This window comes from Oryzias latipes, chromosome 21 (assembly GCF_002234675.1).
Source record: "Oryzias latipes chromosome 21, ASM223467v1".
Classification (NCBI taxonomy): domain Eukaryota; kingdom Metazoa; phylum Chordata; class Actinopteri; order Beloniformes; family Adrianichthyidae; genus Oryzias; species Oryzias latipes.
This window is the reverse complement of record NC_019879.2, coordinates 12215671-12234417: the sequence shown is the minus strand read 5'-3', so window position 1 is coordinate 12234417 and position 18747 is coordinate 12215671. Positions and strand designations below refer to the sequence as shown.

At 40.6% G+C, this 18747-nt stretch overlaps 1 protein-coding gene across 18 annotated transcripts in view; it reads left to right on the top strand.

The window, feature by feature from the left end:
• The window catches only part of cask (calcium/calmodulin dependent serine protein kinase), a 127199-nt gene that overhangs the window by 62888 nt on the left and 45564 nt on the right, over positions 1-18747 (top strand). For all 18 annotated transcript variants that reach the window (XM_023950886.1, XM_023950903.1, XM_023950902.1 and 15 more), the window contains exons 4-5: positions 4313-4390; positions 4485-4557. In XM_023950886.1, the coding sequence (XP_023806654.1) occupies positions 4313-4390; positions 4485-4557 (151 nt within the window). The remainder of the gene's footprint in view (positions 1-4312; positions 4391-4484; positions 4558-18747) is intronic.

Here is an 18747-nt window from a genome sequence, read left to right as displayed (position 1 = left end):
GCAGCACTAGAGAATGCAATTCATCCCTTTTTAAAATGTTTTACTTTATTTTTTTCCCGCCTCTTTATTGCCTGCTTCTGTTTAGTGACAAACACACCACTTCACACCACCGTTCACAGATGCAGCAAGTGTCAGGGCAAAGTGTCCTTCATGTTAAAAATAAACGGTGGAGACAATCGCGTCGCTTGAAAGTATAAAAGTCACTCAGGAGTTCATCGCAGTTCTCTCGGACAGTCACCATCAAACCCAGCATACGTCGGTCTGAACCAGACCGCACAATTCTGCATGCGGTTGACGTGACGACCGATCGCTGCGAGGTATAAAACCGGCCTTAAGGACTGATTCCTACTCACAGATATCAAAGAAAAATGACACAAATGTTGTCCTGCGGTCTAAAGTTTGGAGTCGTCACGGTTCATTCTTGACACGTCATCCAGGTAAATCAATGTCCTTTCAGCTGTGCAGCAACTACTGTGGGATTGGTCAGAAATTTCTGGTAAAGTAATCCAGAAAGATATGGACTGTGCAGTAAAGCATCCTGAACACAAAACAAAGTAATTTGCAGCCTTATGAGGACTTGACCTGTGCAAATATGAAGCAGATCTTTGTTCTTTCTCCGTTGTGCAAGAACAAATGTCTTGGAGTGTTTAGTCTGTTAACACTTTTAGACAGTCGGATGTCAACTACTTAATGTGAAAAATGTATTTTCTTAAGGATATTTAAGACATGTAGGATCTTCTGACACATTAGCAAAATCCACGTTGCACAAGCACACACAAACTGGCGGACCAATGAGGAGTGAGCTTTCAGGAAGTCTGACATATCCTGGAGATTATACCATTAGATGCATTTCCACAGATACGAGAAGATGATGAGGAGTAGAGTCTAACAATCTACAGTCTAACAATGAGAAAGTAAAAGAAAAAAAAACTGCAAGGCAAAAAGGAAGTGAGGCCTGCAGTGGTTTTATGTAATCAGAAGATGTGAGGAGGCTGAGGATTAGGAGAGGCGGTGGGGTTGGGGGTAGCATAGATACAAAAGGGAAAAAGATGAGATTAAGATTTCACACTTGATGCCACCTCAAGCTCTTCCAAAAAGATTTACTGTTCAAAAGCTCCCACCAGCCTTCTTTATATTTTCATCTTCATCACTTCCTTCCTCCTCTTCCAGAACTAATTTTTTTATCGTGTAATTCTGTTACCGCTGAACAGGCAAATGCTGGGGCTACACATACAGATCACTGCAATGACGGAAACTCTCAAGCAAATACTGCAGGAGTCCATTTGAATGGATTTTAAAGTCCCGCTCTTATTATCGTTTGATCTATTTTCAAAGGGTTCCCAGTGTTCTTTTACTTATGATTATGCCGTTTTTTGGCCAAATTAAAAAACCTCTGGCTTTCTAGGACTGTTTTTTTCAACCAGAAATGCCGAGGTACACTAGTACCTGAGAGATGGTCAGGTGTGCAGTGGAAGATTATTCAATTTTATCTAGTTGTTCTAAAACACAGTCACTATTACCAGGATATCAGCTGGACCGCATTTCACTCTGAATAGTTAGAAATATCATAAGACTTTTTTCTTTGTGTTTATTTGATTGCTATTCAAGACACTTAGGTAAGAATGGTTGTACTGAGGTTTTGCCGCAACTTTGACCAATTGCTCTCATTGTGGAAAAAGTCAGACCCCTTAAACAGTCTCCACCAATCATTCTTGGAAGCTTATTATACATACTCTCTGTCATAAATCTAATCCAATCAGACATGGTCAACGTCTTCACTTCCTTGTTTTCTCCTTGCACAAAGGAGAATGTAGGAGTCGTGATGCAGGGTTGTTGCCGTCCTACAGCCTTCTCCATGTCTCCTTATGTACTGGCCTGTCTTCTGGTAGTGCCTCCACGCTCTGGACACTACGCTAACAGACACAGCAAACCCTCTCACCACAGCTCTCATTGATGTACCGTCTTGGATGAGTTGCACTATCTGGGCCACTTGTGTGGGTTGTAGACGCTGTCTTACGGTACCGCCAGAGTGACAGCTTCGTCGGCATTCAAAAGTCACCAAAACATCAGCAAGAAAACATAAGGACGGAGAAGTTGTCTGTTTTCACAATTTGCAGCACCACTCTTTTCATGGAGGTGTCTATTTCCACCTGTTGTCTATTCCACTTGCACAAAATCATGTGAAACTGATTGTCAGTCGCGGTTGCTTACTAATTGGACAGTTGGTCACTCAGAAGTGTGACTGACTTGGAGTAACATAGAGTTGTTTAGGTTTTACCTTTATTTTTTGAGCAGCATATTTAAGAATACAGCATTTACCATTCAAAAAATGTGATGAAATTCCTGGAAGGTGAAATCTGAAATATTTTACCACTTTGACCCCCAACTTGGCACCAAGGAATTGAAAAGACATTTCAGACACAATGTGACTTTATGTTGACTTTGAGGGTCTGTACATCTTTCTTTAGAACAGGGTTTTTCAACCAGTGTGCCCACAGATTCTAGTGTGCCAGGAGAGTTTGTCAGGTGTGTCATGGGAAATCAAATCAAATCAAAGTTACTTCTGGTAGGAACTTCCTTTGGTGGTGGGAACACAGAGCAGACACAAACAATCATCAGTAAAATCCATACAACACACATACAATACAGATAATCTATTCTCAGACCTGCTGATGTAGGCAAATTAAAAATGTATTAAATGAAATAATAATTAAAAAGTCTAAGATGCCACTGACTCAGTTGTTTAACTGTAATATTCACAATTGAATTTGGTCTATACACATTTATCTTTGCCAGGATATCAGCTCCATGTTCATCCAAATAGGCCCATGTTTCACACTTAGTAGGTAGAAATATAAAAGATCATAACATATTTTTTCCTTATTTGATTCTTTATTCAAGAGCGTAAATGGTTAATACACAATAGAGATTCATTTTCTTTGACCTTTTAGTTACCGACGGTACTGTTGGGATTTTTCTCAAGGAAAAAGTGGTTTAAAAACACCTCTAGAACGCTTTGTTTTTCCACAGCAGCATCTCAAACTGTTGGAATTGCCACCGAAAGCTTACAGTACCGGTATATATGTTCCAGATTACAATGTTTTAACCCAATTTAGAATTAGTTTAATAACCCCAACGAGAGAAATAGAGGACAACAAATGCTACAACTGTCTCACATTGTAGGAATTTGTTGAGCATGTTTCACTTGAGCTTAGCATTTCTGTATGAGGAGCTTATCTCAAATTTCACTCAAAGCAGAAATTCTACTCCTCTAAAATATTAGGGAAGAGAAATATGATGGTCTGGATCCACGTCTCTTTAAAAAAAATGAGGTTTGTCATCCAAAATGATGGAAGAGCGAGACTTCAGGGTTCACTCAGTTTATTTCTGTGGTTAAAAAGTGAAGAGGATGGTTGGTGTTCCTCACCTCTGCTGAACAAAAAACCTGAAATCAACATTAGCCTCGCAGAGGAAGAGCTAACTCCTGACAAGTTTTTACATTTCCATTCAGCTGTTTTTCAAGTCTGTGTCTTTTTGCTTATGAATTTCTAAGCATCATGTGAGAGGAGAGGCTGCAGCTGCACCTCTGGGTCCACATTATACCAGAGAAGTCAGCACTTTTACTGGTCGTTTGTTTGAATATGTTTTAAAAAAAATCGTTCAGGCTCTGCAGCTTTTATAGGAGATAAAACCCCAGAGGAGGAACGTTGGCACGGCGCTGTTATTCATTTAGCGTGGGGATCTGTCAGATTTCCTAGATAAAAAATACTTCCAAGGTTGTGTTACAGCAAAGCACCAGAGTAGCCAGAGATATAATCATTCCCATTCTGTTCACCTCCAGGAAAACAATGCAGAGAATTCGAAGAGAGCTCTTCTTTCGCCCTCATTACACATTTATGCTGCACCGGTCCGGTCTGCTGGATGGGACTGTCGGCGCTGTCTGTCTGTCTGTCTGTCAGCACTCAGTCTTTCTGCTCCCCAGCTGGCTGTCAGTCTGCCTTCCTTCATTTGCAGCATGTTTCAGAAATGGAACACGACTCTTCCCACTCTTTTATTGACAGCTCCTGCTGGTAAATACCTGCAGATCTCCCACATTTAAACCAAAAAAACTTTAGGTTTGCCATCGTATTCTGAAATAAGCACAAAAATAACAAGTCCAGATGCTGCTTGAACTGTGGGGATCTTATTATCCTCTGACCTTCACTTCCATCAGTGTTCAGAACCCTGACCTTTGCTGTTTACTGCAGTTACAGCCATGGCCTTTTCATCAGACTGGCCCTGTCTCACTGCGTTTGTCTGTTTTGTTTGTCAGCATGGATGGAGCCGACCTGTGCTTCGAAATCGTGAAGAGGGCAGATGCCGGCTTTGTCTACAGTGAAGCAGTGGCCAGGTGAGGCGATGTGTCTTTGAATTTCCTCTGTGAGGAGCGTGTCTGAAGGTTCGGCGGAGAGAGATGTGCTAAAGACTATCATTCATTTTTTCAGTCACTACATGAGACAGATCCTGGAGGCGTTGCGCTACTGCCACGACAACAACATCATCCACCGAGACGTCAAGGTATCTCTGACTTCGTTTATTTCCATGCCTCGCTGCATTTTTATTTCATGGAGAGGCCATTTGAGGGCTGCTGCAAGACATTTGTGTGCCGTCCTGTTGTTTGACACTGCTGCGGAATGATAATGTGTTTTGTCTATGAGGAAGTGTTGACATGTGTGCAACCGCAACTGATCTGTGTGTCCCTTCAAAATAAGGGTCACCAGTCTGTGAGCTCATGCACATTATAGAAAAACAATGGCTTTAACCCTTGTGCTATCTTATATCACAAAACATTGAAGAAAAAAGGTTCAGCGCACTGTCTAGTGGGTCTAGATGACCCAACTCTCAATGGTGAAGTGCCTAGGATAGCACGAGGGTTACAGCAGAAACTACAGGGCAGTTCAGTTTGTCAATAAAAGAATGAATGAATGAAGCTTTATTTAAAAAGCACTTTACAACCCCTTCAGGGTACCAAAATGCTTTACAATACAAGAAAGACAAAATAATGTTAAGGACAAAAATTAAATAAACTGCATAAAATCACACAAAGCAATTGGCAATAAAATACATAATAGACAATTAGGAATGGAATACAATGAATAAAACAAAGTAAATTGCCATCAACTACTGAGAAATAGAATTCCATTCTAAAAAAGTAAGTTTTTAGTTAACATTTAAGACTGTTATGGTTTGCTGTGCTTCACCTAGTTCATCCTTACTTTTACCCTTGTGTGTTGTATAAGTGTTTGCCATGACCTGATTTATTTAGGAATATAAATTTGAATGGTGTGGGGATGTGTTTAAGTATTTAAATGGATCCAAATGAGTGTTTATACATGACAAATGCATGTGGGATGTTTCCATGTGTATATGGGGATCTGAAACTGAATGTCTACTCACTAGAGAGGGAATACATAGTAAGTGCATTCTATGTGGTAATGTATTTGGTCTAGGCTAGGGCAGGGGGGTGAGAACTCATGATCACTTCCTTTCAGATATTTCTTGTTTTTTTTTTTGGTCCGATTTTTCCTTTTAGCATATATTTCCGAAATAAAATCTTCTCATCATCATCAAATGAAGAAAAACTTGTTAAAGGAATATCAGCGCAAAGGCAGCAAACGAATCAGAGTAGAAATGAAGTGCAAAGGCGGGACTGGGAAAGTGAGAATGGTGATTTAGGATTTATATTTAGAGGTGGCTGAATTCTTAATGCGTTACTGTAATAACTCCAGGAATGGTGTATGCAATTCAACTGTTTTTGGGGCCAAAATACCGGCCCTCCTAAATCTGTTTCTTTAGTTCCAGTAATTAATAATTTGGTATAGATACATTTCAGTTTTGTCTGCAGTGTTTGACATTCTTGGTGAAAGGAGACTTTACAGCCAAATTGTATTCACAATAGAACTTGGTTAGTCTTGAATGAGCCACGCGACAGGCTGGCGGCCTGTCCATGGTGTGCCCCACCTTCGCCTAACAGTAGCAAGGTCAGGCCCAGTGACCTTGGAAGAGATAAAGCGGGTTAAGAAAATGAATGAATGGTTTTAAATGCTGCACGTATAGTGGAAAGGCGGATCAGCTTAGAGGACAAATAATATTTAGATGTTGTTTGTATGTGAGGATCATTTTAGTCATGGCAATGCAGAGTAAATGACTTTTTTTTTTTCTTCACAAAACAAGACTGCTACATGTTTTACAAGCCAACATTTTTGAGACGGTCCTGTGTCCTGGAGCCAAAAGGACCACATTAGATGTCTGGCTGACAAGCTGCAGTGTTTAAAGTCCCTCTCCGATCATCTTTTGATCTATTGTCAAAGTGTTCCCAGTGTTTTTTTTTTTTTTTTTTTAAATAGGATTTTGCTGTTTTTAGCCAGGGGCTGCACGGTGGCGCAGTGGTTAGCGCTCTTGCCTCACAGCAAAAAGGCCCCCGGTTCAAGTCTTCAGTTGTATAAAATACAATAAGTACCGGCTGGGGGACCTAAAACAGAGCATCAACGGGGGACCCATCAGTGTGGAGTTTGCATGTTCTCCCCGTGCATGCGTGGGTTCTCTCCGGGGTCTCCGGCTTCCTCCCACCATCCAAAAACATGCTTCATAGGTTAATTGGTTAATCTAAATCTGTGAATGTGAGTGTGTATGGGTGTGTGATTGTGGCCCTGCGACGGACTGGCGACCTTTCCACTGCCTTCGCCCATAAGTGGCCGGCATAGGCACCGGCAGCCCCGTGACCCCGAAAGGGAACAAACAGAAGAAGATGAATGGATGTTTTTAGCCCAAAAAAAAATCTTTTTTGTTTTCTATGACATCGTTTCTGCAGAGCGGCAGGAGCTTCATTAGAAATTCACCTCCGAGTCCTGGGTTTGACTGTTGGTTTGGAATAAGCCTGCCCCTACTTCCCCTCATCGATATTTTTAAACCCCAACCTAATATTAGCGATGTAACGAAAATGGCGAGCAATATCTGAGCTATCCAACCGTACAGTTTTAAGCCAGATACCAGCTCAGACAAGGAAAACGAAGATCTATTTGTCTGCAAGAGGATGCATCAGAATGGAGTACAGAAGGAACATAGTGAGCCACTGATTGTAGCTTCTACATCACTACTACAGCACTTTTTTCACCTGTTCCAGATTCACAACGATTTGAATAAAGAAATACTCTCAAACACAATTTTAAGCTCAATTTTCTTTAAATATGTCCTCCACTGCGAGAAAAATGCCACAAGAACATTTAAAAAACACCATTTTCATTAGAGTTGGTCTTTATTTCCCTGAGCCTCTCCCTGCTGCAGAGGTGTGAAGAACACCAGTGCGTCGTCAGCGAATGACCTGCCGTGTTCTGGATTTGTGCAGCATCAGCTATGATGAGGTGATGATCCTTGTGATGGTGGTGTGTGTGTGTGTGTGGGGGGGGGGGTGCTCTTTGTGTTTAGTGCAGTTAAGATGCAGCTTTGACATTGGCCTGTTTTATCACTGACAATGGCGTTCTCCAACTTATCAGACGCACAAACCGAAAAATGTGCGTGTTTGTCAGGAAACGGCACACACACCTGCAGCTCTTTCACACAGATGTCCCTAATGAATATGGATCAGCATCTCTGCATGCCAGTCACTGAAATCAGTTAAATCCTCTCACTCATGAATCACCTCAGCTCTTTGGTGTTTATCTTTCCACTGACTCCATCCCAGTCTCCCAAGGTGACGGTAACCTGTTTGCTTCCGTGGATCTGTGCGTTCTGCAGGCATGCACGCCAAACAGATACGCCTTGTTTTTCTGCCTGCACAGAATGAAGGTGAACTTTCTTTTCTGAGAACTCTTACACAGCTCCAACTCTACCAAACCTTCTTTGGAGTGTATAAACACTGCAGAGGGTATGATGATGAACGTAAATGGTGTCAGAGCAGACCTATACCTCCCTCATCAAAGACTCAAGGTATGCTCAGGTGAGGAACATCTGTCCCAAATAACATCAAACAAAGTTAATACTTTTACCAGTCTTTGAGAGAAAAAAATATATTTTTAAATCCCCCCACAGGAGTAAAACAAGCTGTGTGAAATTGAACTGAAACTGAACATGAATGTTTGCTCACTGTTGGCATTTCCTTTTGTCATGCAAGTGAGAAGCCACAGCGGAAATCAGTTGAAACTCCTGTGGTTGTCAGTGTGCCACAGCATCACAGTGAAATGAACCATACATGAGTCAATTTCACAGCAACATTTAACTGTCTCAAACACAGCAGCAGGATTGGGTTAACGCTTTTTGAGGAAAAAGGATCAGGAACAGGAAAACATGTTATTAATTAGCAATCATTGGCTAATGGGATGAAAATTAATGTTTTGTTGTTTTTTGTTTTTTAAACAATAACTGCTTCTAGGCCTAGAATTGAATTCACATTTAGTAAAATGGAATAAAATAAGCTGGTTTCAAACAATTGAATTGATCAGGGTTTTGCACGCCTTTAAAAAATAAATGGTTCCTGATCAGAAAACTCCCACTCACACATTACCCCATTGTCAGGTAAAGCAAACTGGTCTCTAGCAAGTGTGGAAGCTCACCTGAACTCTGGTGCAGATCAAGCAAGTGGACCCTGGTCCATTTTCAATCAAAACAGGGTGATGGTTCACTTGTAAGCAGACTCCATTGTCCTTCACTTGTTAATAGTTCACACTTTTCATGAGTAAAGACAAAGGTATTTCAATGTAAGCACTGGGCATTAAGAGCAGCAAAAGAAACTGAATACTAATAATCTGGATTAGTGTGAATCAGAAAAATGATCAAAAACATCTGGTAGCTAAAGCAGAGCATGAGCTCATAAAAGCTGCTAATGAGCAGCAGTTGGAACTGCAGTTTTTTTTTTCCAAGGTGGTTTCTTCTGTCTTTTGGTTTGCTCCAGAGAACTCAATGTGTGAAAGCAAAGCAAACCAATTGAAGGTGTGAAAATCCTCGTTGATTTGAACCGTTGACTGTAATTGGATTGAGTTATCCCTCCCCCTGGCGTTCCAAACAGGAAGTACCTGCTGGTTCCAAGAAGCCAAAATCCCATAGACTTCTATAGAGAAATAAACAGCTATTACTCAGTCATTATATTGGCGTTTTCATGCTATCTTCGAAATGTTTTATTTTAATCACAAACAAGTTGCTTCTGGCGTTTTACCCCCATGAGAAGAGGGGTTTCAGTCAGTCACCTGTAGTCAAAAGTCAAATTCAAACCTGCTGAGACAAGAAGGACGGATTTACTAAAGGGGAGCAAAATGACAGAAAAAGCATTTTTTCCTAATTCTGCATCCAAGAGATTCATTTTTACATGAAATCATCACAAAAACAGCCTGAACATGATCATATTTTTGATTCTTGTCAATGACAGTAAAGATGCTGCGCTCTCACGAGGGGGGGGGGCTTTTTTCAGCTCTGTAATGTTAAAGGACACTTCTAATAAAGTTTCATCCAAAGTGTCTCTTATTATATTTATAATATACAGTTTTTAGAAATGAATACATTTCGTTGCATTTATCCGCTCCATGAAAATATGTGATTTTTAAACCGGTCTGTGATAACATGTAGTCTAGTGTTTTTCAACCAGTTTGCCGCGGCACACTAGTGTGCCGTGGGAGATGGTCAAGTGTGCCGTGGCTCAAAAAAGGTTGAAAAATACTGATGTAGTCAACACACAGCACAGCTTGTTAGCATAGCATTTAGCATCCTAGCATCAGTGTGTAACGACACCGCTGTCCCCAAATCAACACTTTTTATTAAACTTTCTGTTGCTGCTGTGAGTCCAACAGGTTTATCTTCCAGTTCTTTCTGGATCCTGTTAAAAATCCTCACATGTTCCACTGCTTCATCAACTTTAACTAAAGCTACATGACAGCATCAGCAGAAGCTAAGGGGTGGGGGGTGCTTCTTGCGCTATCGATTATTCGATTATTCGATTTCCTGTAACCGCCTTTCAAGTGGTAGGGGTTTGAACTTCCAATAAGTTCACTCCTGATTGGTGTGAATGGTTGGCATAGAAACATTGACTCAAACCAACTCAGAGAAATAACAGCTAACTGACAATTTCTGGCTCCAATATAGCGACGTCTGTATTGTGAAAAATGGCGACTGAATAGACTTCATTTTGTTGATTCAGAAGCAAGTCATTTTCAATGGGTGACGTCACACTCATTCTGCCCATTACATTGACAGTCAATGCATTGAACGCAGTCCACAGGATTATCAACCGTGTTTGTGGGGACTGCTGGTCCACTGCAGATGGCAGCTAATTTTCTGCTGAAATAGAATCGTAAACCTGAGGGTCAAATGTCAGATTCAACTCAACAGATTTGACAGATTGAAAAAACAATCCTTGCGAATACTTGAATGTCAGCTCTGTGACCCGTGAAAATGACCCAAGTCCAGTTGGACCTCAGAGCGACCTGTCTGTCTGTAAACCTTCAAACTCAACAATGACTGTCTTCCCCAAACTGAGTAAAAAAAAGAACAGCATACGCGCCTCAACGGCGGCCACTCCTTCCTTTGCTCAACGCCAGCATAAACGGCGATTAAAGTGACTTGCAAACAAGCAAGAAAGCTTCTTTGTGCTTATCCTCATCAGTCATCTGTCTCTGCAATTTTACGAGCCTAAGAGAAGCCGTTTGGTTCAGCATCCCGCACATCAACTTTGCTCTTTGGCCCACAATTCCGTGTGCGATGGCCTGGGTCCGGGTGCACACAGATGCCTCACTCACTAGTTGGCGTTTCACACACACATACACATATTTGTACTCGGCTGTTTTCCCCTTTTACCAGCTGTGTAGGCAGCCATTGGTGCACACTTGGTTGCTGACAGTTTCCTCCATGCAAACACTTGCATCCACTTTACAGGCTGTTCTTTCCATTTTGTTTTGTTCCGCATCCCTACACGGCGGTTGGCCAACAGAAGATGACCGTTCTCTTGAGTGCCATATCTCTGTGGGTTTTGGTCACATGACCCACTAATATCATTGTATGTTTTATTCCCCCAAGGCAATAAGTAGCAGGAAAACTTTTTTCGCCAACAGTTCAGATTTCTGATGATCTCTCCTCTCTAGAACCCTGGAGTAGACTTTCCCATCAGAGACAGAGAAGTGTGTTTACCCCATAGTTGGAGCACAACCTTCAGACCTGTTTTCTTCAAAAGAGGGACCACCATCCAGCGTGAGAACTGCTTCCCCCTCTTGAGGCTTTGAATGAATTGCCAGAGGGGCAGAAGGCGCGAACTCTGAGACCCGAGTTGTTGAATCTGCAGCTTTCCACGCTGCTTCCTGCCTGAACTGCTGGTACCTTTCAGCCGCATTGGAAGTCCCATAAGCCAACCAGGCTCAATAGGACTCCTTGATGTCATCCTTTACTACCTTCACAAAAATCTTGAGCTAAAGATTTGTTGTCCGTAACTCGTTGCAAATTATCCTGTCAGTAACTGTTATTTACAAGCATTTCAGTGTGTAAAGTAAATTTGGTAAAATCGTTTATCAATAGTACATCAAATTACTTCAAATGATCATGTAAAGCAGCAGTTTTGTGGTCCAAAAAATGTAAATTTGTGGGTCTTACATTTCTAAAAGCTTGTCAGATTTTTGCGTGTTTTTGTTGTTTACTGATTCAGCAGATGACCCACCTTTTTGTGTGTCTCTGCTAGAGCTGTGACGGTGTCGAACGGTGTCGAACCACCAGGGGGCGCGGTGTCGCGGTTAACCGCAGCCCCCCGCCCCCCCCCAAATAAATAAAAAAAAAACACAAAATCCCCCGGCGGCCGCATCGGAAATAAATACTATTACAACGTACTATTCTTTATTAACAAATAACATTAACAACTAACAACTACATATCTAACTGGTGAACTAACTATAGGTGTTGTAGATTGACTGTGTGTGTGAGCGCGGAGCGTCTTGTGTAGTTAGTGGGAAGGTGCGCACACGTGTGTTGGGGGTGCGTGTTGATTCTTCTGCAGCGGACTGGAGCTGCACGCAAGTTTCACCTGTGGTCTCTGGTACAGACATCTTCTCAGAATATTATGTATTGCCCAGTAATAAGCAGACTGCAGACACTTTCCGGTAGCCATGAAGCCTGACACCCATGAAGAACGCGGGGCAGGAGGCTCCACCTTTGTTTATACAGACACGTAACGTTACGCTACAAAAAATAGTTCCCAACAAGAAAATTTAGTGATATTCAGGGAAATCTAACAGCGCGCATTCATGTTTGGTGTTACGGAGTGAAGGAGGACAGTAATACCCCCCTCCCCCCTCCAACACAAATTCCTCCGGTGGGCGGCCGTGTCGCGCACTTAAGAACGCACGAAGCTTGTAATGGAAATGAATACAATGGAAATTAATAATTAGAAAGCAGTAAATTTGTCGTATTTCCTTGCAAGACGGAAACTTCTGTTGTAGAATAAGTATGTGTGCTTCTGAAAGCGCGCGCCTGTTTGTGTGTAAAGGGAGCCGCGTGCCACGTGCAGCGCAGAGGCAGACAGTGAGAGCACGCGAGCGGTGGGAGAAAAGGAGACAACAGTCTGAAAGAAAGAAGGAAAGTCTGAACACAGGACTAGCAGAAAAAGGAAATTAGCAGCAAAGATGAAGCGTTTAATGTGTTTATTATAGTTCCAAACACGCAACATTTGCAAAAAGTTAAAAAAAAAAAGTGCGTAAAAAAGTGCGGTGATGAGGTCATCACCGCGGTGATGCGGTTATCGTCACAGCCCTATCTCTGCTGAACACTTCTGTCAGTGTCAGGGTGGGTTTACAGCTTTTGCTTTGGAGCATTTCACAACAGGAAGTAGAATCATTTTCATGTTGAATATTTTGGTCCTGACTCCATCATCATTGTGGTTAAAGATGCTCAATGATGTGAACCAAGTAAAAACTTCAAGGATGTGATTCTGTCAGCTTCCTGCCTTCATTTTCTTTTCCACATGAGACGGTGAATAACCTTTAGAGAGAAAATAGCCTCCTATATGATGTAATATTTTGCATTATTTTGTGCTGCTCTGCCATAAACAAGCTGGTGGCGTTGAGGCTGTGTGATAGGAAGTGGTGCATTCTTTCCTTTAATAGAATGATCTGTCAATAACGTCTGCCTGACTTCAGGCTGCATTTTAAAGGTTTAGATTCTGTGTGCATCGAGCTGCAAAGAGGCACCATAACTAATCATTTAAGTAAGACACCAAATAAACCTTCAAAATAATTTATAATTCAATAGACAAACAAAAAAATATAAGACTGAAAGCATTTGAAATCAATATAATCGGGTCATTTGGGTAGTTTTTTGTTTGGTAGTTTTTCCAAAGACATAAACAAACATTTGTTATAGTTTTATAACTTATAAAATCTACAATGTTTACAAGGAAATTAACTTTGAGTTTTGAAGAAGAGGGAAAGCAGGATGATGTTTACGTCGACTGTTGTAAAGAGTTGATTGAACAATCCCCAAACCTTTCCAGTGGCTGTGATCAGCATCTTAAGCAAACATCGGTAAGATGTTATCATGCCAATTAAAGGTGAACTAACATCATCATCCAGTCAGTAATATCTTTTCAATCTTACCTTCTCTGGGTTCTTATTTTGTTTAAAATTTTTTAACATTTCATTTTGTTTTCTGGAAATTACTATTGTTTTCCAAAACGTTTACTTTTTATTTCCTTTCTCTTTTTTGGGGAATTGTGTTTTGTCTGTTGGGTATTTGTTTTTCTTTTTTATTTGTCGTGATCTATTAAAAGGTTTTTGCGCTGATGTGATTTGTAACTCAGGGTCACAAGATTTTCCATTTATTTGGCCCATAGAGGGCGCTGTTGTTCTAAATGTAAAACAGAAGAGATGGGCATGTGCTCAAAAAGGCTTTTTTTCCTCAAAGCCCCTTTAAATCATCACGGGAGGAAGCTTTTTTTCAGGTTGGGCTGTTTGTTGAGTCTTCCCTCATTGTTTTTCTTAGCGGTCCTGCTGCTGTCAACATTTCTTCATGAGGAGTCGCAGCTATTTCAGAGATGCCCCAAAGCACATTGAAGTCCTAAAGGGGGAAAAATGGCAGGTTTTCTGTTTTTAAATGACAGTTTTTGTCTGTATAATTTGTGTTTTTCTGTCTTTGGGTCAGATTTAACGGAGTTTAATCAGTACTGGAGGTTTATCCTCCCACTTTATGCTGTCTAGATGCTGCAGTGTTGTTCTTTCCTTTCACACACCCAGGCTAAATCTGGACACAAAAATGGTTTCTCCCTGAAAACCTGACATTTAATTTAATTAATGCAATTTAATCTGACTTAATTTATACAAACATGTTTAACTGTGTCTAAAAAGTCATTGTGTAGGAAAAAAAAAAGTTCCTTATATAATTTGAAGTGATGTGTAAAAAGCACAACAGTCATCACCCTAGCTGTGTTTCCATCACACATAGCCCAAAACGGTATCAAAATTCTAGAAATGTCAAAAAAACACAATTACATTGTTTCCATTCAATCATAATTATGCAAAAAAACACAAACCAACTCACGCGATGAATCGTTCAAAAACAGGGCCACAAATGTGACGAAAAATGATTTACAGCAGATACATTCACATTTCTGCCACGGCGCTAGCGCTCATCATCAACTATCAAAGGAGACGTCGGCGTCTTATTCAGGCCATGGAGCGGCGAGCTCCTTACACTTGATTAACTTGCAAGAAAAACAAGGAATCTGGAAAACTTTACCTGCACTGTTCAAGTACCAGGTATTTAACTAGATAAATACACCGGGAAAGTAATAAAACTGATTTATCGAATTACATAAGTGCCAAAAATTGAAAGGGCGTAAAGACAACTAAGCGGGCGTATTTAGAAACTGAGTGAGTGAACCTTAAAACTGTGATGGCGCAATTCTAACCAAGCGACCCCGTATTTTACAACTGAACGGCTGAAATCCTAACTGAACAGTGATCCTGCTCGGTCAGTTCTCTTTTGCGCCCTCACCTGGATTTATGCTCAGTGTTAAGGGGGCGTTTTTGTCACTTGGGGGCGGCATTCAGGGGTGTGTTTGTCACTTAGGGGCAGGAACCTTTCTGGTTGATCTGATTGGCTGAAATTTGCATGCCAAGCAGCGGGGCGGGACTTTCATTTTGGGGCTTTAATAGAAATCGAACAGCGTCTGTAACGTGTATTAAAAGCATTAAAACGATAACAAATACAGTGAATTTCACATGAGAAAAACATACAGCACAGAAAAACCCGCTGCACTTTCTTACCTTAGTTTTGGGTCGTTGGTTAATGTTTTAATCCACGTTACATCCGCGTTTTTTTTCTATGATTGCCTCTAACAGGGGGGGACAAACAAGTTTGACACAAAGAGCCGACATCTCTAACTGTGATAGTCAAAAAGCCACACCACACACTGACCTGCCAGACAAACACACAATTAAAGCCATGTTATTTCTCATAACCCCCTCCTCTCCTCTCCTTACAACAGCACTGGATTAAACGGCGCCGTTTCAGTTTAGTGTTTTTTCTGTATTTAACGTTAACACACATACCGGTGAAACGTGCACGCTGGTGTGTGTTTAAAAAGGGCAGCGAGCGCAAAACTGAGTTGGTTGTGATTTATTTTTTCAGTCATCAATCAGCATTTAAAATCCATCAAAGTCCTCATCTTCTGCATCTGGAACAGCTGGGCTACATCTCTATCACTTTCCTCATCATCAGAGTCCGTCTCCTTGCTATGCGGATCCAAAGAACAGTGACAGCAGACACCTCGGGCCAAGTTTAAGTCCTGCAGTCCTAAAGTAACTTGCCGGCGCTGTGTCCCGGTAAGGGGGGAGGAGGATGGCTCTTTTCACGGTCATCTGCTGAAAGTAGCAGCGCTGAGCCTCGAGGCGCTCTTCCAACACATGCCTTTCCTTTTTCGCGGAAACTCAGCTGCTGCTGCGTCTTCTTGTCTTGTCGGAGTTGGTTTTCCAGCGTTCTCACTTGTGAACCATGGATTCATTATTTTAAATTCTCTGGGAGCTGAGGTTCGATAAGTTAGAAAGATCTTCACAGATTCAGATTTCCTGCTTCAATAACTCTTCTGATCAATGTTCAAATGTTTCAGTAAGTATCTCAATCCTTTTGTATTAACACAGAGAGTGAACCACAAATGCATTTCTGAAGAAAAAAGATAGTTTTTTTGCCTTTTAATCAGAATTGTTCGCTTTAAGCTGTGAATGCAGACATGCAGCAGCCGGCTGCCAAGGGACCGTCAACAAAGTGCAACCTCTGTGAACTGTGAAACACCACTGTGTAAAAATCAATAATCATAAAACTATTATAAAGCATATTATTGTTACAATACATATTTTGTAGGATAGTCCATCTTCATTTTATCTTGTTGCATATACTTTTTCAAATTTTAATAGATTTGAATCATGACTAAAGTTATCAGTAACTTGACATGAGCTTATTGTCATACTAAAATAAAGAATGTCAATAGTTCACTTTGTTTATTTATAGGAATTTTTCATAATTACAAATGGATCAGATTTGGTCAAAAATCCTCAATAGCTCTGAAGATGCCAGAATTTTTTTTTTTTTTTTTTTTTGCATAATCTTAATTTTAGTAGGAAAATATAATATAATAAAATAAAATAAGGTCATGATTAGTCAGTACAGGAAGTTTTGTGTCACTAACTACAGCATCTTCAAAGCCATTGAGCATTTTTGACCAAATCTGATCAATATTTTAATATGAAAAATTCCTTACAATAAACGTGAATTATGACATAATCTTTGTTGCAGTAGGACAATAGGGTTATGATTAGTCAGTACAGGAGGTTTGGTGACAGAAGCTTTAGTATCTTCAGAGCTATTGAGTATTTATGTTATGATTCATATCTTTATTAAATTTTAAAAACTATAAGCAATAAAATGGAGGTTGACTTTCTAACAAAATTTAGTATAATAAATAATAATGTAGCATGACTATGCTGACAAGTCTTCATTACCAATTCATATAAATATAGACATTTATTCACTTTTTAAAAGTTCACTGATTTTTACATAATGCTGTTTCACAGAGGTTGCACTTTTTTGACGCTCCCTTGGCAGCCGGCTCGCTGCTCTGTTTGCATTCACAGCTTGAAACGCACAATTCTGATTAAAAGGCAATAAAAACGAACTTTTTTCTTTAAAAATGCTTTTGTAGTTCACTCTCTGTGTTAATACAAAATGAGTGAGATACTTGCTGACACATTTGAACGTTTATCAGAAGAGTTATTGAAGCAGGAAGTCCGAATCTGTGAAGATCTAATTTAACCGAACTGCAGCTGCTCTATTCCCGTGTTCCTCCGCGTAGCTGACAGCTGCAGTTTAAACTGTGCCTCATAATTGTGTCTCTTTGCATTTCCAGGGTTTCCAAACGAAGTTGTTCTGCATTATTCACATATCTGCTCCTTTGTACTATAAAGTACTGAAAATAGAAAATATGATAAAAGGCAGAGAGCTGCACGCAGCTCAAGAGCCGCCTGTCAACCCCCCCACCGCACTGAAAAATGAAGGTCCCGCCCCTCTGCCTCGCCGATAGGCCATGCAAATTTCAGCCAATCAGATCAACCAGAAAGGTTCCTGCCCCAAAAGTGACAAAAACGCCCCCTTAACACTGAGCGTAAATCCACATGAGCGCGCAAAAAGGAATTGACCGCGCAAGATCACTTCTCAGTTAGAATTGCGCCTGCGCGGTTTTAAGGTTCACTCGCTCAGTTCCTAAATACGCCCGCTTAGTTGTCTTTACGCCCTTTCAGTTTATGGCAGAAACGTAATTCCATACTGATTTATTTAATTAAGCTTTAAGAACATCAGGAAATGTTACCACAGTCTTTGAATGTTGTCTCTGTTTAAAGACCCACTCCAGTGGAAATTGTGTTTTAACATGTGCTTGTAGCATTTTTCTAATGATAAAGGACATTTATGAAGAAAATTAAGCTTAAGATTGCATTTCTGAATATTTATTTATTCAAATAGTTGTGAATCAGGAGCAGATGAAAAAATGCAGTTTTAAAAAGATCTTATATCTGACATGGAAAATATACTGGATGGGCTCTCTGTTCGCTCCATTCTGATGCATCCCCTTGCAGTCAAATTCTCCATCCATGTACGTCTTTGTTTTCCTCCTGAGCTGCAATCTGGATCCAAACTGTACGGCTGGATAGCTGCAATATAGCTCCTCGTTTATGTTGCAACACTAATGTTAACTTGGGGGAATGAGGAGCTGTTGGCTAGTGAGACACGGTGTAAACAAAGAGCTCTCAGCAACGAGAAGGGAAAGGGGGGCGGGGTTGGCAGCAGTGGCTAAGGAGTAGGGCTGCACGATATGAGGAAAACTCGCGATATGCGATATTGGTGATTAATATTGCGATGATGATATAATTTGCGGTATATAAACAAATAGCAAAACAACCAAAAACATAATTTCCATTTCACTGCAACAGTTTAAAAATTATACTCCAAATGACCCATGTCGACGTAGGAGGCAAACATCAAACATAAAAGGGCTCATCTGATTGATCAACAATATAAACGGGTCCTTCTGATTGGTTAAATGCATAAAGGGATTTATTTCATTTGTTCAATATTTCAAGCTGCCATGAGTTTGTTTTAGCACATTTAAGGTAACCATTTATTGCGATTTGTGACATCTTTTGCGGTATGCATATTGCACAGCTTGATGTTGCGATAACGATAAATTTGCGGTATATTGTG